The following is a 23,139-nucleotide window of genomic DNA, read 5'->3' on the forward strand; positions in this document are numbered from 1 at the left end:
TCAAACTGCTAGTAAGCTAGTTATGGACAAGAGCTCAATTTATAAGCTAAGTTTAAAACATGGCTAATTACACAGTATTAACAGTTTCTAATCAGTTTCATCAGAGTAGTCTATATTTAAGTGGAACTGTTATCATCATTTCCAGTTCCATATTTTTATTTTCTATTTTTTCACCATTCAAAATATTACTCGAGTGATGTCCGCGTACTTAGAAAAAAAAAAAAGATCTGTTTCCTAACTCCTATTGGAGGCGTTAATCAAACTGGATGAAACTTGCTATAAAAACTGCTGAATGTTCCAGGATTATCAATATCTATATAGCTTTTGGGAATCATAACTTTTTTTTATAACACTCAAATTTATATATATAGATATATATATATCTATATATCTATATATTAGATCACATGCATGTTATGAGCATGCGTAGGTGTATGCTGTTGACGTATATGTTACGTATACCTGCACATTGGTGCTTCGTAATACATGTTGTTAAACTATTTTTTTAGTGGAATGTGTTGTCATGGTTATTTGCAAACAGGTGTTAATCAAGAGGTGACACTAATAGCGCCTGTAACTGATGTATGCTGCAAAGAAGAAGGACAATAACAATAACTATGTTCTTATTATTTATTATTCATTCTTACAGAGAGGCTGTGTTATTCATCACTGTTTGTTTTATTCAATAATATAATGAAGATAAAAAGAAAAATATCGCAATTAACATACATGTCTGTGTTTTTATACATGATCGTAAAAATACGCACTGCAGGCCTGCTAATGACCAATGAAAGGCCTGTAGGTGCTTTTTGGTAGTATTTCTTCATTTTCTTAGAGGCCTTGATGCAGTTCATCACCTGAATGGAAAAAGATGTTTCTACACCCTGTAAGGTCAAAGCTGCTAGTGACCAAAGTAAGTTTTTCATACCACACTGTATACCTTTTTACAACCAGTTTCAATAAGCAACACTAACCAACCAGTCAGGGAAGACACCTTTGTTTCTGTTCTGTTTCTGTTCAGCTTCCTGGTTCATCATACAGAAAATAAAAATTTTACTTCCAACACAACTTTAATATGTTTAAAACATAAGCATCCTTGACAGACATTGACTTTTAAGTTCATGTTTTTATTTTAGACCTCACGAGTTCAAGACATTTTGTAGCAACTTTGAAATTCTTACGCAGTCATGTGAAACTTATCAACGCTGGGATGCTGGGAAGAAGTTACAGAGCAAGTCCTCATGGCGGGGATAATGTAAGTTATTGTGCAGCATTGCATGAGACGTTATCCTACTTTATTAACTACTTTGGACAGTTCTATGTTTGTGTTAAATTTAAGTGTAAACCTAAGTGAAGGAGTCACTTATATTGCAGTTAAATTCCAAATATTGCACATACTTTACATTGCTTCACTGTGTCCAGGCTCCTTCGACACTGCTACACCATGAAAGTCCAGTCACTAGGTGTGCGTCCGTACTGCAACAGAACCAAGGTCACGAAAAGGTTACGTGAAAATCTGGTCCTTTGGGGCCCGCACAGAAGAAAATTCATGCCACTAAGTACTAAACTTCTCTCTCCTCAATCTGCTTAATTGCGAGCGCAACACAAATCAAAAAAATGAACTCAAATATCCGTAAGCGAATCTGCAAACTCAGCCGCCAAACGGAACACAACACAACACAGAGAAAGGAACTATAATAAAAAATCAAAACAAAATGTTCCCCAATCCGTGACAGCCGCGGAGACAAATCCAATTATTTGTGTCTCATGTTGCAAATTTGTTCTAATGGTCGAAGTGAGAAAGTAAATAAACGCCTGCGAAGGGGAAACAAAAGAATGTGATTTCTAATTAACTTGAAAGAGAAACAGCAGGGCGACTTAGTAAACCCATCTTTCATCTGCTGCCTCAGACCACTCGTTTGTTTGTTGCACAATGTTGTCTTCAAGAGGGGCGGGAGGAAGAGCGTGTGTGGGGGGCTAACACTGCGCTGCTTCCCTCCAAATGAAATGTCAACAGATTTAACAGCGCTGCGGAAGGAGCGCAGCGTTTTCCAGCGTTTTGTCAATTTTATTGTTCATTAAGCTACGCACCCCCCCACCCTCCAACCTCGCCCCTCTTCCCCCAAATCCTCTTCTTCCTCCTCCTCTCACACTTGTTCGAGGCTTCATTTGCAGCATCTTGGCTTTGAAGATCACAAAAGGCTGAGGCAATAATTGGGTTTGTGCAATTACGACAAGCTTAATGAGAGAATTCGGGAGTTTGTCTTTGCCCCTATCTGCAACTCTCCATTAGGCCAGCGACTGTCTCTACTCTGTCGACGAAGGAGGATGTTATCGCACACAAAGATGGCGGCAGTGCATTTGTCGCACATATCACTTACAAGGCCTGGATGATGGAGAGAGGAGATATGCTAATTGACCAGCGCAGACTTGCAAATACAAACAAAAAAACAAACAGAGAGCAGAGAAAGTAAAGAGAAGAAGACAGACAGAAGGCAAGTTGAAGCGATAAACTAATCAAAGTGCTTAGAGGACATTTAGGAGACCAAGAAGACATAATATCTTTATAACACTGTAATGCAGTAGTGAGGCCTCCAATGCAAATGTAGTCAAAATAACTGATTCTGCTTTGAAAGTCCTTCAGTTTCTCTCCAAGTCCAGAATGTCAGAACACCGAAGGATGCAGGAGATGTGATCAACAGTTAAGGTAACTGACCTTTAAGAATCATAAACCCTTAGATGACTTAATATCTCCCACACAAGTCCAGACAGCTGCCATCTTTTAGTTTGTCTGCAGGAAGTTTCATTCTGATCACTATACTGTGCACTATGTGATTTCATCAGTGGTGATAACGCATATGGGTCTATAGCTATGCAGTTGCATAGGCCAGCACTGGAGCAGTTGAGAGGCACCACCAAAGGCACAGGAGGATCAGTCCGAGTGTACACCAGCACACAGCTCATTGAAAACAAAGTGGGCCCTATGTGACCCTCAGTGTAAAATGAGTACAAGTGCAGAAGTAAAAGTGCAAGAGCACAACAAAGTAGCAGCCATGAGTAGTAGACGTAGTAGTAGTAGACGACGATCTCGAAGGAGAAGTTCAAGTCAGATGCTGGGTGGCTATGGTTCTGGAGGTAAAGCAGGTCATCTGCTAAATGGAAGCCTGGTTGCTCCAATCTGAATGCCAAAGTATCCATAGGCAAGATGCTATGGATCTGTGTTGCTCCTGATGCATTCATAGGAGTAAGAACATTCAGTTTCATTTATATGGGGTCAGAAACACTTAATGAGCTCTATATTATAAGGTAAAAACCCCACAATAATACAGAGAAAACCCCAACTATCAGACAACCCCCTATGAGCAAGCACCGGGCAACAGTGGGAAGGAAAAACAGAAAGAAACCTCCAGAAAAACCAGGCTTATCTAGGGGAATCCATCTGCCATCTGTTAGCCATGACTGGGAGAAAGGACAAAGTACTTAGACTTGTGTGAATGAAACATGTTGTATACAGCACTGGGTGCTCAGGTAGAGTAGTAAAGTGCCAAATAAGACCCAGTCCATTTAAGATTTTTAATTTATTGGTAGAAGCCACTGAATTTTATAATACCGCCTCCTGTAGTTTCACATCCAGCACACAGAAAACATGCAGAAATGTTTTATTTATTTTGGTTTTTTAATTTATCTGCTGTACCACTGAAGACATTCTCTGTTATGATTACGGCCATGTCTTGTCTGTCCATGTCTGTCCCTGCCTTCTGTTTCTTATATTCCATTTTCATTTCTGAAATTGCACATCCTCGACTCTCACCAGAGATGTGAGTGAAGGAGTTGAGGAAGAGACGGGAGTCAAGTCAACTGGCACTTAATATGAGACGTCTGTCCTTTGGAGCCTCTTTTTAAAGCGATGTCAGTCAAATATTATATGTGTCACAACTGCATCGTAGATTTTTTTGGTTGGAGCTCAAACAAAACACATTACTGCTGGGATTGGTTTACGGGTCACAGGCAAGAGGATGGAGAACAGAGGAGATGAGGAAGCAAATTAGAGAAGTGAGATAACCTTTTCTCTTTTGTTACTGCTTGATGTCACTTTCTGTTTAACTTGGTAGTGTTGTGTTTATTGGAGCGCTTCCTGTTTTTCTGATTCCCAGACTGTTTCCCCTGTTTCCTATTAGCTACTAATGTGTCAGTTTACCCTCCACCTGCCTGCCTGCTTGTGTCTTGGAGTTGTTCCCAGTTGCTTCCCTTTTGGTTTGCTCTCATTAATTATCACCCATTCGGATCATTGATTTTTCTCTGTTATAAATACTTTGCCTGGACTTTTATTAGACTCATCCTGCTACTTCCCTGCAGGGGCATTAATTGTTTTTTTTCTCTCCATTCAAGCTCATTATAGTTTCATTTGCTACCTGCCTCCCTATTTGCTTTTTCCTTACGAGTGTAAACTGACACATACAACTGGTTCTGAAGCCTATTCATAGATTAATTCAAATATCCTAGACTAAGCCTTATGACTTTAAATGCCTTTTTTAAAGCCTAGTTATCTAAAGTAATGGACAGTGCAGAAGAGAGGAAGAGAGTGCAGACAGGGTGGAGACGAGTGTCAGGAGAAAGATGGCAACAAGAGTGAAAGGGAAGGTTTACATGATGGTAGTGAGACCCACTATGATGTATAGTTTGGAGATGGTGGCACTAACAAAAAGCCAGGGGGCCAAGCTAGATGTGGAAGAGTTGATTTTCACTGGGACAGACAAGACAGGACAAGAAATGAGTGCATTAAAGAGACAGCTCAGATTGATTGGTTTGGAGACAAAAAAAACAAGACTGAGATAGTTTGGACATGTGCAGAGGAGGGATAATGGAATACTGGACAAAAGATGTTGAAAATGGAGCTGCCAAGCAAGAGGAAAAGACAAAGAGGAAGATTCATAGGGTGAGATGGAGCAAGATGATACCCTGTGAGGGAGCCAAAAGAGCTTTAGGCCTATTTAGACCTCAAGCTGCATCACATTGCGTATGGAGAATAGCTTTGATACTAAACATACACTATATTACCAAATCATTGAATTCAGGTGTTCCAATCATTCCCACAGGCGTATAAACCTTCCAGTCATGAACTGTCCTCGCTACAAAATGTTCCACAGTGGAAGTGATTGGGAATGACAGCATCTCAGCCAGAAGTGGTAGGACAAGTAAAATCACAGAAGCACATAGTGTGCAGAGGTCGCTGACTTTCTGCAGTCAGTCGCTACAGACCTCCAAACTTCATGTGGCCTTCAGACTAGCTTCATGGAATGGGCTTCCATGGCTGAGCAGCCGCATCCAAGCCTTACCTCACTAAGTGCATTGGAAAGTGATGGATGCAATGGTGTAAAGCAGAGGACTATAGACCAGTGGAGACGTGCTCCCTGGAGCGATGAATCACAATTCTCCTTCAGGCAATCTGAGTTTGGCGGCTGCCAGGAGAACGGTACTCACCTGACTGCATTGTGCAAAGTGAAGGGGGACTATGGCGTGGGGCTGTTTTTCAGGAGTTGGGCCTGACTCCTTAGTTGAAATGAACTCTTAATGCTTCAGCATTCCAAGAAATGTTGGACATTTTTTTCCAAGCTTTGTGGGAACAGTTTGGAGATGGTCCAACATGACTGTGGACAATTGCACAAAGCAAGCTCCATAAAGACATGGATGAGCCAGTTTGGGCTGAAAGAACTTGACTGGCTTGCACAGAGTCCTGACCTCAGTCTGACAGAACACTTCTGGGATGAATTAGACTGAAGACTGCAAGCCAGGCTTTCTCGCCTAACTTTAGGGGCTGAGATCAAAAATGTGCTTCTGTAAAAATGGTCAAAAGTTCCCATAAACACACTCAACCGGCTGCAAAGGGTGGGCCAACATCATGTGAAAACTAAGAATAGGATGTTACTTAAGTTCATATGTATGTGAAGGCAGACCAGCAAATACCTTTGGCTATATACTGTACGTCAGTTTGTTTCTATAACATGTAGGATGTTGAGGTCATCTGTTAAGCATGCACAGGTACATTTCAGTTGAAAACACTGTTTGAGGACAAAATGCACTGTGCTGAGAACTAACAAGGAACTAAAGTAAGGATCACACTCAAGCTCATATCGCTGCTAATAGGCTCATTGCACAGCACAATAACAGAAAGAAGGCAATACACAACAGCCTCATTAACACAAATCTAGCCTTCAGCAAAGCATATTATGAATCTCTTTAAACCTGCAGTGCTGAGTAGACTTTAAATGTGACCTGATTATAGGCCATGTACAATATTACCAAGTCATTACTCATTACTTAATGAGATATTTCACTTATTATGTACTTACAGCAAAATAATGGAATCGGTGGGTGTATGATAAATAACGACCGACGGGGGTTTGTTCAAAAAATAACAGTTTAATAGTTTTATCTCAATGACTTACATAATAACCACTCAGATAACCGTTCTGTAATGCAATTATGGAGATGCAAGATAAGTGAATATTTGGAGGGAATATTTGTTTTTAATAGGTCTTGCCTTTCATCAGCCACATTAATCATTTAATTTAGTAACATTTCCATTTATTTGCCTTTTTTCCAGCGAAACCTCTTAGTTGTTGTCTACCAAAAGTGAGTAACTAACAAGCCAGGCCTGTGACAAATTATAACACTGCTGTCATTTAGCCCAGTAAATCCAGCTCCCATCTTTTATTTTGTAGGATACTGCTCAAGTTAGAGTGTTTCGCATTACTGAAGGCTTTATTCAAAGTAATTTAATAATACTTGAGAGAAGAATCCTTGGGGTAAAAGGAGTGTAAAGAACATAAATGCTCAATCAGCTGTTACTAAGCTCGAGCAGGCATCTGTGGGAAAACAGTGTCAGCATATGTGTGGGCATCCACCTACCTGTATATCCGTGAGTTCTTTTGTGAGCCGTGATGTCACTGACTGCTTATCTCGACAGGGGATATGCAAGTTCTAAAACACACAGTTTTAATAATTTTATTGTCTCTGCAAATCAACTTGTTGTAAAAATAAGTTTAGAGAAAAGGGTGAACATTAAGTGAGCAGATGGAGTTAACGCAAGAGGCCACAGGGTTCTGGTCACAGGATACCATGAGCCTCATTATTCAAAGCAATCCCTATAAGTATTAAAGTATGCTATTTTCATATTAAACCATTAATCAAATACAGATGGTGGAGCAGGCTTTTTTCTTTACATTATAATTTCTTAAAGGGAAATGTAATCACAAAATGTATATTTCTTTAAGCTGTGATTAAGCAGAATGTGACATGGCAAAACTTTTTGCAAAGTGATGCGCTGTATACTCACTGGCCACTTTATTAGATATACTTATTCAAGAGCTCATCCCCACGTTGACATGCTAAAGCTCAAAGTGAGCATCAGGATGGAGGAAAAAAGGCCATTTAAGGAAATTTGCCATCATTATTGGTGCGTTTCAGAGAATGCTGATCTACTGGGATTTTTCCATACAACCATCTCTGGGGTTTACAGGAAATCATCTGAAAAAATGAAAATATCCACTGAGCCGTAGTTCTCTGGGGGTAAATGCCTTGTTGATGTCAGGGGTCGCAGGAGAATGGTCAGATTGCTTTGAGCTGGTAGGAAGGCAACAGTGACAAAAACTGCTTGTTCCAACCATGATATGCAAAAGAGCATGTCGAGCCTTGAACCAGATGCTGCAGCAGCAGAAGACCACAGCAGGTGCCAGACTTATCAGTTAAGAAATTACTGGTGACCGCCCGCAGTGCTGGTCAAGTTACTTGAACATAGTAATTACATAGTGAGTAATTACTGATTTCTTTTCCAAGAAAGTAATCCAGTTACTTTGTTCAAATGAAATCAAATTAAAATTCAAACCTATTTTCTGCATATTCCAGCATATAAAATAAAATAATGTTTTGTGTTTACACTCACTCTTTCAAATAGATGCAAGTAAAACACAGCAAACAATAAATAAAATCAAAGACTCAGCGGCACTAAGTCCTGTTGCTCTTAAATCTATTGTCAGCTGTTTAGCAGGAGTGGGACGGGTGGAGGTTTGTGCATTCACAAAATTCACAAGATCAGACAAGAGTTCAAACCACAGAAAAATCACTAGGGTTAGAAGAGACAGACAACCATACACACACTATTGGGTGTGTGTATGGTGCAATGTGTGTCTGCACACGTCTGTTGCTGCCACGGATGTCGCGCTCGGACGTCATTGTCATGAGACACTCTCACACACAAAATCACGGTTTACTGATGCAGTAACGCGGCGTGCTTATGGGAAACTAACAGTAATCTAATTACTTTTTTTTGCAATAGTAATACCTTACTTTACTCATTACTTGAAAAAAGTAATCAGATTACAGTAACGTGTTACTTTTAACACATTACTGGTAGATTCACCAATGGCATCATTTTAGAAATCCTATGTTCCCTCATTCTTGAATTATCAGATTCAAAAGATTTCAGTAAACTTTTGAAAACTTGACCTCTGACCTTGAAGTCACTGAGATTCGAACTCGTTCAAGATTTTTAGTGGCTGCACCGTTGCTCCGGTCTCAAAATTATCTTGTGCAAAGCGTCCTTGGGTTTCTTGAAAACCGCCATACAAATCTATGTCATTGTAATTGTTATTATAATCACAAACTTGGGTTCCATGCCGCCCACTTGCCCGATGAGGTAACAAAAATACCCCATCAAATTTTACAGCTGAGCATTTAAAGTGGAAACTGAGGCTACAATTTGCATGGGCTAAAACAAAAACATAAAACAGAAGACTGGAAAAATGTCGTTAGGTGGTAGAGTCAGAACAAAATGAAACCGTGGATCCATCCTGTCTGTGGTGTAACAGTGTGGAGGATATGTTTTAGAACATACTGAACTCCTTAGTACCAACTAAGCATCATTTAAGTACCACTGCCTACCTGAGCACTGTTGCTGACTGTCTCTTTGCCTTTATGTCCACAGTGTATCCACCAACTAATGGCTGCTTCCACCAGGATAACATTCCCTGTCACAAAACTCAAATCATGTCAAATTGGCTTCTTGAACATGACGATGAGTTCACTGTTCAACCAAGCCTCCACATTCACAGATCTCAGTGCCTTTTCGATGTGGTGATACAGGAGATTCCCATCATAGATGTGCAGCCGACAAATCTGCAACAGCTATGTTATGTTACCATGTCAATATCAAGCAAAATCTCTGAGGAATGTCTCCAGCACCTTGTTGAATCTGTGCCAAAAAGAATTAATGCAGTTCTCAAGGTAAACCTGAAGGAAGAACTAGTAAGATGTACCTAATAAAGTGGCTAGTGAGTGTAAGATTACCAAGTTAGCTAAATTTGCTATTTAGCCCAAGATTCCCAGGAGTCCCAGGATTTTATGATCACACTTCACTGGTGGTTATCATTAAATACTGTTAGTATATTCAACTAACATTTTTAAAACTATAGCATTTGCTGCAAAATTTGAATAAAGTGAAATATCTTTAACAAAAACACGTATCAGTATCTTTAGCGATCCACACTACAGTACATTAAGTGTATATACACTTAATGTATGATTGGATTTAATGTATATAAATTAGTTTCAGACAGGAAACATGTTGTTTGTCCCTCATGCCTACAGTACCTCTCCCAGGTAGACAATGCGTCCAATAGGGCAGATCATGCAGGCAGTCCCGCTGCCAAACATCTCTTTGACCCGCTGCTGTTTGAGAGCACAGCATAGCTGGCTCATGGTGAGGTAGCGCTCTGTCACTTTAAACTCACCCTGAAAAAAACAGAACAGCAATCTTTTGAAAATGTGTTCATGCACTGCAACCTTTGAGATATGTCATCAGCATCTGTTGTGCTGCTGTTGTTAAAAGTGTGTTCATCTGTCCATCAAACAATAGAGAGTCAGGCATGCAGCTACTGATATCAAACCAACTTCACAGATTACATGAAATTTTACACAGGAAATCTCTTTTTCTTTTAAAAACATGCACATCTGGACTCGATGTGTGTCTGTTACCCATTTCCTGGTTAGTTCGAGGATGCTCCGTCGAGTAATGCCTGGGAGAATGATGCCATCCAGAGGTGGAGTTGCAAGCTCCTCCTCTATTAGAAAAAGAAAAACATTATTTGATATAATAAAAAATAAAAGAAATATGAGGTTTTTTGGCAATATTTTCTCACTGTTGTTATGGATAGACTGTATATTAAAAGATAACCTTGTACCCTTTGATGTAAAACCTGGTTTTGTGGACTGTTATGAAGCCTCAACCTAAGAGCAGTTCCACTTCCTGTTAGACCCACTGTACAAAAATGGTTGAAATTGAGCAATTTACAAAATGGACACATTAGTAAAGAAGGTTTAAAACTAGCAACAAAAACCATAAACACGTCAGAAAAGTGTTTACTGAGGCAATAAATCAAGTGAATAGCAGTGTAGTTTCCTAACAGCCATCCAAAGAGCTTCAAGTTCTTTCTTTGACTAGAAAGGTCACCACTTCCTGCTTATTAGACAGACGTAGGTTTATGTCCATCGTCTCTATACAGTGCCTTAAACCTACATTCTTTCTAATGACCAGCAGGGGGTGACTTTTGTGTGTAATTCTGCCATACCAAACATACGGAGCCCCTGAAAGTAGCGTCATCGTTATTAAGATACAGTCTCTGCAACTGACCAACCTCCATCCTGATTGATCCAGTGCAGGAAAATATTCATAGTTCCTGCCTCAGTTATCTGGTGGTCCTGTCCATACAGCCAGAGCACCTGCTGACACCCGTAATCATCTGCTTCGTACTGGGCAAACAGGGAGCATCCATAGTTCCTGTGGAAATCCAAAGTAAGATCATTAGGATACACCTGTAAAAAAAAGACTTGATCGTTCTGCGTGTTATACATACCCACACTGTAAAATCTTAATTACCAAATCAAACTAAGTCTTATATCAGAGTGCCATGGCTGATATCTTAGGAAATTTAAGCAAGCTTTCATGCAGTATGCATCTACCCACCCTCCCATCTTGCAGTCTCCAGTTCCTCCTTTCCAGGCCCGTGTGTATTTTGGGTCAGCCCACAGGGAGATGGCATCTGCCTCAGAGTTGAAATAAGAGCCAGCTTGACACAAGATCACATACAGCAAGGCACGGCCAGGCCGCTTTACGCCCAGAGAAGGCTGCCATAAACACATTAAGGAAATTAAATTGTTTTTCAGTTTTAGAAAACATTCGCCCCCACAAGAACGTCACCATCCTCCTCACCTCAGTGCTAATAAATGTTGGCCTTATGTACAGACTTGCTGAGTCTGATTGAGGAACCCAGTCCTGGTCAACCTCTACCAATCTCCTGATACACTCCAGCAACTCTGTCTGATCAAAGGCCTGGAGGAGTGAGACAACAAAAGACAGAGGGCGATAGCAAAAACCTATTCATCATTGTTTTTCCCCAGCTCATTCGTTCATTTATTCCCACATTAAGCCCCTTTGTTTTTCTCTACATCCATCTTACAGGCAGACAAGCTCTCTTGGCAGAGTCAGCCATGCGGCTCATGTTGAGCATCGGTCGGAAGAGACGCAGTCGGCTGTCATCTCCGCGGTATACCTTGAAGCCTTCAAACAGCTATTGAGAATACAGAGAACATTGAAAATACTGAATTCTCTTTAACCCTGATGGCTTTTTAACCACACATTCAAACTGTAAACTGAAATAATGCCAACAGCTTTATTCTGTTAGTATATGCATTTATTTTACTGCAGTACAGATTAATTGTGTGCTATTGTCCATTAGTCAGAATTTTACAAATTTTATCTTTACTCAGTACCAAATTAAAATAGGTGTTAAAAAACAGCCTGGTATAACATAAATAAGAATTTGAAATGTGAATCATGCAAAGCTACTCTAGTAAAGCTCGTAAATTTAAATATGGAGGGGTTTGGTGTACCTGAATGCCATAATGTAGTGAGGAACAGGCTGGGTGGAGGGAAAGATTTGTGAACGGCCTGATGAACGGGGCTTGCCAGCCCTCAGTCACGCTCCACTCGACAGTCAGCATGTGGTCAGTGAAGACAGTCCCGAAGTCAACCGCATGTGGCTTGGTTTTTAGAGCTGAGGACAGCTGAACAACCAGGTCAACTGCCTGGTTAAAAACACAGAGCAGAATTATTATTATTTCTTTTTTAAAATAAAGGGATGCATGAATCTGAATCCAAGCTGTGTTAACATTTACGTTTGCGATCACATTTCACCAACTGATCCACTAATCAGGGAAAAGCGCTCCCTGCAAAGTCTCATGAGCGCACTTTCTGATCATAAGCATATAATCTGCACGCTGTGACTTTCTTTGCAATCCTCACCTCTCCTCAGAGACAAATGCAGCACATTAAATCATGTTATACAGAAAATAAAGTACTCCTTGTGTCATGCTTCATTAGTGATACAAAACAACAGAACGATGCAGTATCTAGCACACAGCTGCACCATTTTTGCACTGTTCATTTTGAAGTTGACCTTTGTGACCCTGCCCACAACAACTGGTGCTCCTACCTAAATTCTGGCTCTCATTTGGCTATTAAAGTATTTTCAGTGGCTTTGAAGCATTTATGTCACGACACTGGAATGCAGGTGCCGTCATCGGTGCACCGCATCTGGAATAGCCCGATTTTGGTAACAGACATTGATTGTCTCTGAGACCCACTGTGTTCATAAACAGGCCGTGGCTATGCTTTGCTGCCATGCTAGACCATATTACCCCATCCATGTTTGGCCACCAGGGGTTGTTGTAACACCAACATCGATACAAGGTAATTCAAGAACTGGACAGTTAACCTCCAGTGATATGGCTTTATAATTAAATCAGTGGGACTGGAACACACAAATGAGAACTGCATTCAAAAGCAAAGCAATATTTATCCCCCTAGAAGCTCTCTGTCTCAACTAGACCACCCAGAGGTCAAAGATCAGTGGGTTAAGTATGAAACAGAACAGCATCAAATTAACACTGACGCCTTGAATATGAGTCATCCAGTCTCTGAGTCCGTGATGTCACCAAGCTACCTCTGTGTTGCTGCAGTGACAGCAGGTTGAGAGAGATGTGAAAGATTTATCAAGAACTATGTGAAAAAAAGGAACAGTTGGGAGTGCTGTCCTTTCCTGCTGTTCAGCAAGACGGAATAATGTGATCCTTCTTTTGAAGAGACACTTCCTGCTGGCCAGCAGTCAGTTGTGTGTTGGAATTGGCCAGGATTAGATCGGCACTTTATCCACTCCCTTCTGGTGCAGACGGTTACTTGCGCCATAATCCCAGATTACAGTTCCGGTGGCTAGTGGTGAGGGACCGCGGTACGAGCACTGCGTGAAATTGATTAGAGGAGTGCAGTTATTCTGTTTTTCAATCATTCTGAACATAAATACACAAATGTGATGCACGTCTTCTCTGCAGACAAACCAAAGTATTAGCTCCTATGTCGCACACCTTCACAGAACAGCACCGGAACGCAGTGGTAGCTTTAGAATGTGACAGCGTGCGCCGTCCTCAGAATGAGCCATAATCCTTCTTCGCTGCTATCTGCATCCAGCCAGTGTTCGGCTGGGATTAAATGGCTATAAATATGAATGTAGCTGAGTGTCTACAATGTGCAAGAAGAAGAAAGAAGGCAGCACAGGGCGTCTGACCTGGGTACTCCCACTACAAGGCAAATTGAGTCCCTTCATGTGAGGTGCCTTTCAAATATCTGACCTGTCAGAAAATAAGAGGTTTCAGGATAGAACCAATGGAGACGCTCAGGTACCAAACATACAGGTCAAACTGCAACACATAACTCCAACTTTACATTTCTTTCAATGGAAGTGAAAGTTGGCAGACATCTCCAAGCCCGGGCCAGTGTGCGTCTGCACATGTCCACCCTAATCTCTACCTGATCCTGCTATCTACTGCTCAGGTGGTCAGGGTCAGAAAACAAGCAAAGCCCCAGCTACTTAGCGTGAGCTGGGAAAGTGGATTCTGCTGAGCAGGCTGCACTTGTGACAAGAACCAGAATGCACTACATATCCTCCCCTCCCTCCTCTTTCTCCCTCCTCTAAAAATGGCAGCATCATCAAAAGAAAAGGCTTACTCGGGTTGACAACAAATGGACTTCTTTAAGTGCTGGGATTTGTTGAGATTCGTTTTTCAAGTGTTCGTCGTCACAATATGAACGCCGGTTCATGACTGACTCTCAAGGCCTTTCGGTGCTGCCCTTGGCAACATGAAGAAAAGCAGCGGAACCGGAGTATCTACTCTGTAGGGGAACGGGGAAGATTTTTAGGTGCTGAGAAGCCGAGGAATCACCAAGATGCTACACCTGGAGCTGCTACTGAGGGTAGGTGTCTTTAAGACATTGATAGAATTCAGACACATGAATTTGATTCATTACCTTGAAGCTCTGAGTACTGTCGTCAGCCATTCGGGTGGTGGCTCGGTCGCAAATGAGTCCCTGAAAACAGTGACAACAATCTAAACAATATCAAGATGGCAATAAAAATCAACAGCATACAAATGTGTCTGGATTGTACAAGTTTTTATTCATATAACCTGGGAAAGCTGCTTTAGTCAGGGGGAGCAATAAACCCCCTTTCACATTACTAATTAAAGTGGCTTGTTTTGATATATAATGTACTGGACTCTTATTTCTACTGAACAACATCTACAGAGCTGCTGACTGTGTGAGTTTGTGTTATACTGTATATTGCGACATTTCTCTTTAAAATAATTAGCTGAGTGTGAAATGCTGATATTGTCACTGCAACTCTTTGTGTTTGTCACACTTGGTTAAGAGGTGGGATTACAGGAAATAGAGATGAGATAGGAAGTGTGCTTACTACCAGATTAAAGAACAAACATGGTCACTGACATTTAACAGTGCTTTAATAGTGATACATTACCTTCAGAGAGGAGACGTCACACCTGAGGTCGCTGTGATGGCAGTGAAGCCGGCACTAGACCTCCAAGTTGTACTTGTTAAACCGCTTACACTTAATCTCTCGAATTGAAACCAGTCCCATAACTGAGTTGTACTGGCAACAAAAATCAAATGAACCCACCTTGTGTTACAGGCAGGAAATAAGTCTCTTTCTCTCTTTCTATTCTCTTTATTTGACCTGTTCTATTTTATTGTATTGGTAATGGAAATAAGGTTATAGGACTGTGTCTGAGTGTGGAGGGGAGTAGGCTTGTGGGACACAATTAAAGGAATGACTATAAAGCGAGACTAACGTACTGTTAGCCTGCTACACTGAGTGCTGTATCCCCTTGAAACCACAGGGAGGGGGTGCTGACTCACTTTTTAGAGTCAGAAACACCCACCGACGTTTTAACTCCTTCTGCCTCGAGCTTCCAACTACCTGTGCGCGTGCTCAGCTTGAGCATCTGGACAGTTGGCCAAACATTTTGTGGCGGATTCGATCATACGAGATTAAAAAGGTAACAAATATCTGCATATGTATGAATATTGAACAAGGATATTTAAAGAGGTTTGCATGTGCATGACTGACTTTAAATGTTCCTATAGCACAGTTTATTGTTTTTTTTTTTACGTAGATATGCGTACAATTAGTAGCTCGTTCTATAGATTTAGTATAATTAAATGACGCCCACTTTTAAACTTAAATGAAACGGGGTGTATTAAAAGAACAAAACAAACAAACCTGAAAGCTTTGCTAAAAACACACACAGAGACAAAAAAAACCCGCTTTTGTGTATTTTTTTTTTTAATCTCAAGCTAACTCTGGAGTTAATTGGCTCGTTCTCACACCTGTGCGCCAAAGTAGGTGAATCATCGAATCCGAACATTTTTGTTTGAATCTGTTCGCATCATGAGATGCTACCGTTTTACAGCCTTGTAGACTGGTTGGTATATAACACTGTATATCCTCCTGTTACATTCATGCCTTATTAAACTATTTGGGCTTTTAGTTAGATTTTAATATATTACTCATTCCCTTTAAAATATATCTTCCTGCTTATTTACCCTTCCTAACACTGAACCTCTAAATATTTGGATAACTTGAATGATCACATAGCTCATTTTTGTTATTTGGTTCCTCCAAAAAACAAGAGAAAAAAAAATCCCCAGTCGTTCTTATATAACACTATTCACGCTGTAGTTCTATTTGCCCATTATCTGCTTCTAACCTTGGAGTTAGTCCAACCAAAGATAAGCTGTCATATACACGGTGAATGTGCTATTTATCCAGTGCTTCATGGTGTTATGCTGCTCAGTGTTTGTGGTTTCCCTGCTGAAAAACCTGTGTTTGATATTGCAAGGTTCTATTTTAATTCATCTTTTATCAAAACTGTACTTTCTTGTCCTTTTTTTCAGACTTCAGCCTCTCCTCTAGCCAGGAAACCAACATCACACCCTCGCCATCAGCAGCATGGACTATTGCACACCTCAGCCGTCGCGCCGGCACAATCCTGTGGACAGCATCTGCCGCAAACTGCAGACGATTCAGTGGCGCGGTGACCGAGAGCCCAATTCACCTTTCCAGATTCCCAAACTGTCCTCCAACAGTTACGACAGCCCTCAGTGTGGCCTCAGGCACAACTTGGAAGCCATCCTGAAGAAAGGGACCCTCCATAGAGACAACAGGGAGAAGGAGAAAACGAGAGAGATGGGGATGCCGAGCAGAGCAGCTTCCCAGCATTCCTCTGTCCTTCTGACCACACCTTCCACTCCTACATGCAACCGCTCCACACCAGCTAATGTCACATACACTATCACTAGTACTTTGGGGGAGCGGCGATGTGCTGATGGAAGTGATTTAAGACAAGTTAAAACGTGGCAGGGGTATTGTTCGACCCCCACGGGCCAGTCCAAGGACTCCCCTTACTTTACATTCACACGAGGACTTCAGTCAGCACAGCCTGATAGCGAGAGGCCGAGCAGGAGCCCACCTCTGTCTCGTAACTTCACCCAAAGTCGCAGCACCCTCTCCTACAACGTCAACTTCAGTTCTGCAGACAATACAAACCCTGCTGAGTGTGAGCTACCCTACCCAGCTCTGGTTGTGAAAAGACTGTCTATGGGAGATGGAGGTAGGGTGCAGAAGTAGCTTCACCGATCATTAAAACTGTCAGTTGACAAAAATTATCTTTGCACAAAAACTGTTACATCAGCAATAGATCCTCGAAAATGATTGTAGTCACGAAGCTGTGGATTAGAAAAGCATGGAGATGTCAAACTGCAGATTTACTTCTGAATTAAAAGTCTTAATTAAAACCGCTTGTGAACAAACGACCTCAGCAAGGCATGCTTACCAATCGAGCAAAGCAGACTGCCCCAGGGCTTCAGAAGCCTTGCCATGCTTCAGGTATAATATAATAGTTGTGGACTCCTATTGTGCAGGATACACAATGGGGGCGAATGTTAAACTGGATTCTGATTTATTAACCCATCTTTAAAAATAGGTTCAAATATGCAGTACAGTGTTTACAGTACATTAACATTACCTAATCCTTAGTTTCAAAGTAAGCATAAAAAAAAGTGATTTTTAAGTGGCAGGCATCAATCAGAATCAGAATCAGAATACTTTATTCATCCCGAGGGAAATTAACATGAAAAGCTTCAGTGCAAAAATATGTCTTAGAGCCGAGGCTGGCTTTGTTACTCAAAGCGGTACCTCTAGAGGTTAATGTGTTTTACTTCACAATGCCCTCTTTATGCCATCACAGACAGGGTTTGAACAACTAGCACTTTGGAAGTGTGTAATGTTATGTACTGGAGCATCTCTACCTTGTCCTCTGCTGGCACAGTGCTTTTTGTCAGAGAAGGAGCACTCTGGATTTTCCTGCCCAGCATTGGTCCCCTGCAGTCGGGATGAACAGCAGGAGTGACTACAAGAAAATTATGAACTATTTCTTTAAGTCCTTGTCTTGAGGAGGGTGTCACTGTTTTTGTTTGGACTTTCTTCCTCCGCACTGGAACTAAATCAATCAGTAAGTCTTGCCACATATCAAACATCGGGCCAGTTAGAATTCCTGGATGGAAGCGGCTGTAAGAGGAAAGAGTGGCAGAAATTTGGCCCAAGAGCTTATTTTTAGTCACTGGTGCTGGTTCAGAACTAGTTTTCAGACAGAAACTATGTGACATTTTCAGATTTTTGCTTCCAGACGGTTTAATTTAAATTCAAGACTGTAGATTATTAATTAAAAGCAATAATTACTAGCTGTAGTTCTGAAGTGACTTTCCTTTTGTGACTCTGTAATGGATAATGTTTCCTCGTTATACTGTCACACACTCCGTGCTGTGCCTGCAGGAAAATGTATCATGTGCTTTCTTTGCTACACAGCTGAATATTCTCTGTGTTTGGTGTGTTTTCTTCAGGGCCTTCAGTTGCCTCCGAAAAAGGGAAGGAGAATATGGCTGAAATCAGTCTCATCTGTGAAGAGAATCTGCTCGACACAATCTTCCATGCTTGTGATACCCAGCGCAGAGGTACGGCCGTATGTGCTTGCACAGTAATCACTCAGTCAGGCACTAGCCTTTAGCTCAATACAGAAGCCTAACAATGAATTTTAAGTCGCTACTTAGCGTAGTGCAACAGTGTCTCTTTTGTACACACTGCAGAAGTCATTTCTTCAGCTTAAAACATTTGCATAGTATCAGTCCTCTGTGTGCCTTCCTCTTGTGCCTGCTTTTGCTCACAGCCACTCTCACATCTCAGAATGTGAAAATGTTTCTTCTGCTTTTTTACACAAGCTTCTGTGCTTTCTGACATGTTAGTGATTTTCTGCTGTGACTCATGGTGCTGCATGGATGGCATATTAATAGACAGAGAGAGGGGTTTTTGTTTTTTGCCTCTTTCTTCTGTTTATAAAACCATTTTTAAACAGTTAGACAAACCTAAAAAAATATCTTTTTTTTATAACCACCAAATCTGATTAAATCCAAGGTTGCAGTCTCTTCTTGTGTTCGGGCTACTCAGGTGATTTTCAGAAAAATGGTGCGCAGACCTTTTTTCTGATTACTGTCTGAAGCTTGTTGAGTAAAGTCGGCACTGAGAAATGTGTGAAACCAACCACCAAAAAGTTAACTGTGGCTCAGTCACTATGGTTACTGCTTTTGCTGCCTACACCTATAACCACAATCTGTCACAATGTATCTGGGGGTGTTTAACTGTGCAAAGAAAGAAAATCTCAACTTGAAATGAACAAGAATATAAAAAGAGTGTCTTCAGCTTTATGATCAGATAAAGTTCTTTTATATCTTGAACATCAAAGTGTATCAAACGGGTCTTTTTTTTCCCCCCTATTATTTTTCTAGGGAAAGTGTATGTGTCCCATATTGTGGACTATCTGCGTCACACCACCAGTCGCAGCTCTGAAGATAGCGGATTGGAGGAACTTTGCAACATGCTGGATCCAGAACACAAAGACGTGTCAATTGATCTGGACACATACCATGCTGTCATGAGAGAGTGGATCGATGACTGCCGCAACAATGGGTACTAGAAAATGTTACAGTTATATTTCAGAAATATGTATGTCGAAAGCTTTTCAGTTTAAAAAGAAAAAAAAAAGCTAAGGATTTGTTAGGTCTGCAATTTTATGGTGAAACCAATCAGACATTGTAAGATTTACAGTATGAATGTGAACATCCTGGAGCATCTGATAAGGTGTCCTAATGGCAGTAGGCTTCACATCTACTTGATGCTTAATATTTCCATATGGGAAAAAGAAATCACCTTTAAGGCATTCTTGTAGGAAGTTAGGTATCGAGTAAGATGAGTTAAATCTTACAACTAAATATCCACTCACAAGTGGATTTCAGAAAAAAAAAATTAGTTTGTTTTAGGTGAAGCCATGGAAAATTAACGTTTTGCATCTTAGTCTGATGTGTGGGCTGGTTAAAGTGACATTGCATAAAGTGAGAGTAACTGCTGCATGACGTATCTTTTTACTGGTGCGTCTTGTTACTGAGTAGAAAAGAAGGGTGTCTTCATCATCATCATCTGACAGCGAAGGTTGCTTAGATATAGATAGAGAATCTATCTATCGATCTAATTGCCTGCTTATAATATTAATATTGACTGTGTGCCAGTCGGAGAGCTCTCTCTAAAATGCTGTCAGTATGTTTGTGGATAAAGTAAAGAATAGTTAGTGGCTTCCAAATTCTGGCGAAGATCATAAAACTACCTTATCTTAATGTGTTGTCTTCTCTGGTTTATCTCAGGGAACGGCCAACAGAAGATGACATCACCCAGGAATCAGTAAAACTCAGAGACAGCCTGTGTGGTGAATTTCCATATGATCACATACATGATTGTTTTTTTTTATCCCCTTTATGTTGTGTGTATGGGTCCAGTGTTGGTGACACCAGGAGCTTAATTGATGTAATATATGTTGGATTGTGATTTTTATTTATTATTTTCCCCAGCCAGGAGGTCGATGTTGTTTAATATGACCTCAGGAAGCTTGGAGGCATTTGGAGGGGAGGCATCCAGAGTTGAATTGTAAGAGATTTTTTGTGCAATACCGAGTGTTTGTTTATAATGTGGCCTGTTACTGCCTATATTTGTCTGTGACCACCCACGCATGCCCTTGATCTATAAAGCTAAGATACGTTATGCCTGCATGTGTGTATTTGTGTGTTTTCTTCCTCAGTGAAACATCAGAGCTGGTGTACTGTGTTGCTGACCTCCAGATGAGCAACCAAAAGCTGCAGGAGGAGGTAAAAAAGCTCAAGCAGGTGGTGGAGAGCATGGAGGAGAGTAACCAGAAGCTTGCGGAGGAAAACGAGGAGCTACACAATCAAGCAAAAATGTAATATGCTTTTATGCGCATGTAAACATGCAGAACGCAGACACGGTATTAGAGCAGTCACAGTAGTAATGTCCATTTGTACTTGTCGTCTTTGACAGTAACCAGCAGCTGGCACAGAAGGAGAAGATGTTGAAGGAGGAGGTGGAAGAGATGAAGGCCACTCTGAGCTGTACGGAGGAAGGCAGAGCCCGTGCCTCCGCACACAGCAAACATGTGGTGAGTCAAAAGTGTTGAAATAGAATAGTCTTATTTTTTTCTTTTCCGCTGCCTTGCAGCAGTTTTCAGTCAGTTATGGTAGTTTTATGAAACTTGTGAGTTTTTTCTTTCGTTTTAAACTGAGCACTTTCTTGTTTGAGATCTTTTTAAATGTCTTATTTGAAATCAGTTTCTCTTTAGCAAACAGGTGGTTGAAATATGGACAGCTGGTGTTAATATTCAGAATGAGATCTTTTCTGATTGGATGATAAGATTTATTTGCTATGTGCAGGTTTGTATACAGTATGTACCATAACTTGTGAGGACGCATTTATAATAGTAATCTGTAGTTTAGGGCAAACACTCAGAATATATAACAGAGCCAAACGCAATAATGGCCTATGTCTTTTTAATGTTTATTATATTGATTTTATTTTATTTTTTTATCCAGGAGAGAGAGAACCAGAGTCTCATCGCTAAGATTGCTTCTCTTCAGGAAGAGGTGACGATTATAGCACAGTTCACAGTGAAACGAATGACCTTACTGCACGCACACCAGTAGCACTCAGCAATTCCTAGCCCTCTTGCGTAGTATAATGTCACAAGTTTGTTCATGAAAGGATGTGTCCAGCTGCTCTAACTCCCCTCTGATGGTTCCTCAGAACTTTAAGGTCACTATGGAGACAGATGAGCTTCAGAGGAGAATAACGGAGCTGTGTGATATTAACGCTGACCTTCAGGTACCTTTACTGTAAAATATACTTTTATATTTTGAACTGTTATTTTATCTCTCTCTCTCTGTGCTTCACTCAAATATGCCCTCAGTTCTGTATTTGATGATATCTGCAGCGCTCATTGAATTTCTGTTTCTGCCATGTTTAACTTGCTGTGCTTTCTTTATATTATGTAACTGCTCTTTTCTTGTCCTCAGATGCAGATTCACTCTTTTGACGCAGTCATTAGTGAAAAGGATGCAGTGATAGTAGAGGTCAGTACCTAATCTTGTTGAATTTTTATTTTACTGTTGCTGATTATCTTTAGAATCTTGCATAATGATAGAAAATGAGTGGGTTTTTTTGTTTTTTTGTTTTTGTTTTTTCAAAAAACTCCCACATTTTGTGTCATTTGCATTCTTATACAGAAAAGCAGACTGATAGATGAGCTGAAGGCAGCAGTGGAGGAATACTCTTCCATTACAGAGGTTGGTGTGCTCAACATCCTATCAGCTCTTGAGTTTCTACCTTGCTTGATTTTTTTTTTTTTTTTTTTTTTTATTTATAGACAGAAATATGTCACTGAAGACAAAAAGCCTTCAGCAACATATTCCTGTCCTCTGTATTAGTCATCAGTGACACGCTAGCAGTTTGGTGTGTTGGGTTCAGATGTGGGAATGAAATCACCTGCCCTCTATCCAAACACGCGCCTCATGGCCCGCATGTTTATTGTAGTGTAGAAAGGGTAGACTGCACGGACGGCCTTTAACTATCTAATGGGTTGGGATGACTCATGATTGCGTTATCTGTTGTTGACTCCAGCTGCTGAGGGTGGACAAGAACAAGCTGGAGAGGCAGATGCAGATGATTCTCCCAGACTTGGCTGGGTGAGTGAACCACAAATAACCTGAAAATAGAAATTTGAGTTTAAATGTTTAGACTGAGGATTGAGGGACAACTAAGACAAAATGGATTGAGAAGTTTTATTTTGTGTGCACATTTCATCGTCACTTTTTCTATTAAGTGTCTTTTTCTTAACCTGAACATCAATTCCCTTTCTCCTGTCTCTTGCAGGGCTAGTCTTTCTTTGTCAGTGGCTTATCGGATGAACCAGAGCAGCTCGGGATCCTTGCAAACAGAGCTCGCTCTGGCACAGTCACCACTGGAGGTCAGCACTCTCATGCTCTGTCTCATTTATTCATCTTTCTTTTATGCCTTGTATTACTGCCACTTCTACCTGCTTTCTGCTGCTGCTTCATTAATGTATCCATCTAGTGTTGTTTTAGCTTGAAGTTTGATGTTTACTCTTATTTCTTTGCACAATGTTTTCAGTATCTGGTCTTTTGCCTCTGATAGTGAATGAACTGTTCTTTGATGATTAGTCTTTTCCAGAGTGTCTCACATAATCGGTACACATTGCAAAGCAACA

At 40.8% G+C, this 23,139-nt stretch overlaps 2 protein-coding genes across 11 annotated transcripts in view; one reads left to right on the forward strand and one right to left on the reverse strand.

Moving 5' to 3' along the window:
• Nucleotides 1-636: 636 nt before the first annotated feature.
• Nucleotides 637-14,966, reverse strand: bcat1 (branched chain amino-acid transaminase 1, cytosolic). The gene is made up of 11 exons (XM_005915756.2): nucleotides 14,925-14,966; nucleotides 14,417-14,476; nucleotides 11,947-12,141; nucleotides 11,514-11,624; nucleotides 11,267-11,386; nucleotides 11,021-11,181; nucleotides 10,692-10,834; nucleotides 10,033-10,118; nucleotides 9,649-9,789; nucleotides 6,910-6,981; nucleotides 637-1,476 (listed from the first exon to the last, which is right to left on the reverse strand). The coding sequence occupies exons 2-11, from the start codon at nucleotides 14,444-14,446 to the stop codon at nucleotides 1,438-1,440; spliced, it is 1,098 nt and encodes a 365-aa protein (XP_005915818.1). The 5' UTR covers nucleotides 14,447-14,476; nucleotides 14,925-14,966; the 3' UTR covers nucleotides 637-1,437.
• Nucleotides 14,001-23,139, forward strand: part of lrmp (lymphoid-restricted membrane protein) — a 30,458-nt gene continuing 21,319 nt past the window's right edge. For 4 of the 10 annotated variants that reach the window (XM_005915750.3, XM_005915753.3, XM_042218010.1 and 1 more), the window contains exons 1-14: nucleotides 15,290-15,462; nucleotides 16,361-17,076; nucleotides 18,365-18,475; nucleotides 19,304-19,484; nucleotides 20,213-20,274; nucleotides 20,417-20,492; nucleotides 20,644-20,802; nucleotides 20,901-21,018; nucleotides 21,449-21,499; nucleotides 21,660-21,737; nucleotides 21,929-21,985; nucleotides 22,139-22,198; nucleotides 22,533-22,597; nucleotides 22,785-22,878. In XM_005915750.3, the coding sequence (XP_005915812.1) occupies nucleotides 16,416-17,076; nucleotides 18,365-18,475; nucleotides 19,304-19,484; nucleotides 20,213-20,274; nucleotides 20,417-20,492; nucleotides 20,644-20,802; nucleotides 20,901-21,018; nucleotides 21,449-21,499; nucleotides 21,660-21,737; nucleotides 21,929-21,985; nucleotides 22,139-22,198; nucleotides 22,533-22,597; nucleotides 22,785-22,878 (1,773 nt within the window). In that variant the 5' untranslated portion in view covers nucleotides 15,290-15,462; nucleotides 16,361-16,415. Of the gene's footprint in view, nucleotides 14,363-15,287; nucleotides 15,463-15,812; nucleotides 15,889-16,360; nucleotides 17,077-18,364; nucleotides 18,476-19,303; nucleotides 19,485-20,212; nucleotides 20,275-20,416; nucleotides 20,493-20,643; nucleotides 20,803-20,900; nucleotides 21,019-21,448; nucleotides 21,500-21,659; nucleotides 21,738-21,928; nucleotides 21,986-22,138; nucleotides 22,199-22,532; nucleotides 22,598-22,784; nucleotides 22,879-23,139 lie in introns of those variants that run through there. The other 6 variants (XM_005915746.3, XM_042218008.1, XM_005915749.3 and 3 more) reach the window with 4 other exon arrangements.

This window comes from Haplochromis burtoni, unplaced genomic scaffold (genome assembly GCF_018398535.1).
Source record: "Haplochromis burtoni strain Fernald_Lab_line unplaced genomic scaffold, NCSU_Asbu1 Contig_14, whole genome shotgun sequence".
In the NCBI taxonomy this organism is placed as follows: domain Eukaryota; kingdom Metazoa; phylum Chordata; class Actinopteri; order Cichliformes; family Cichlidae; genus Haplochromis; species Haplochromis burtoni.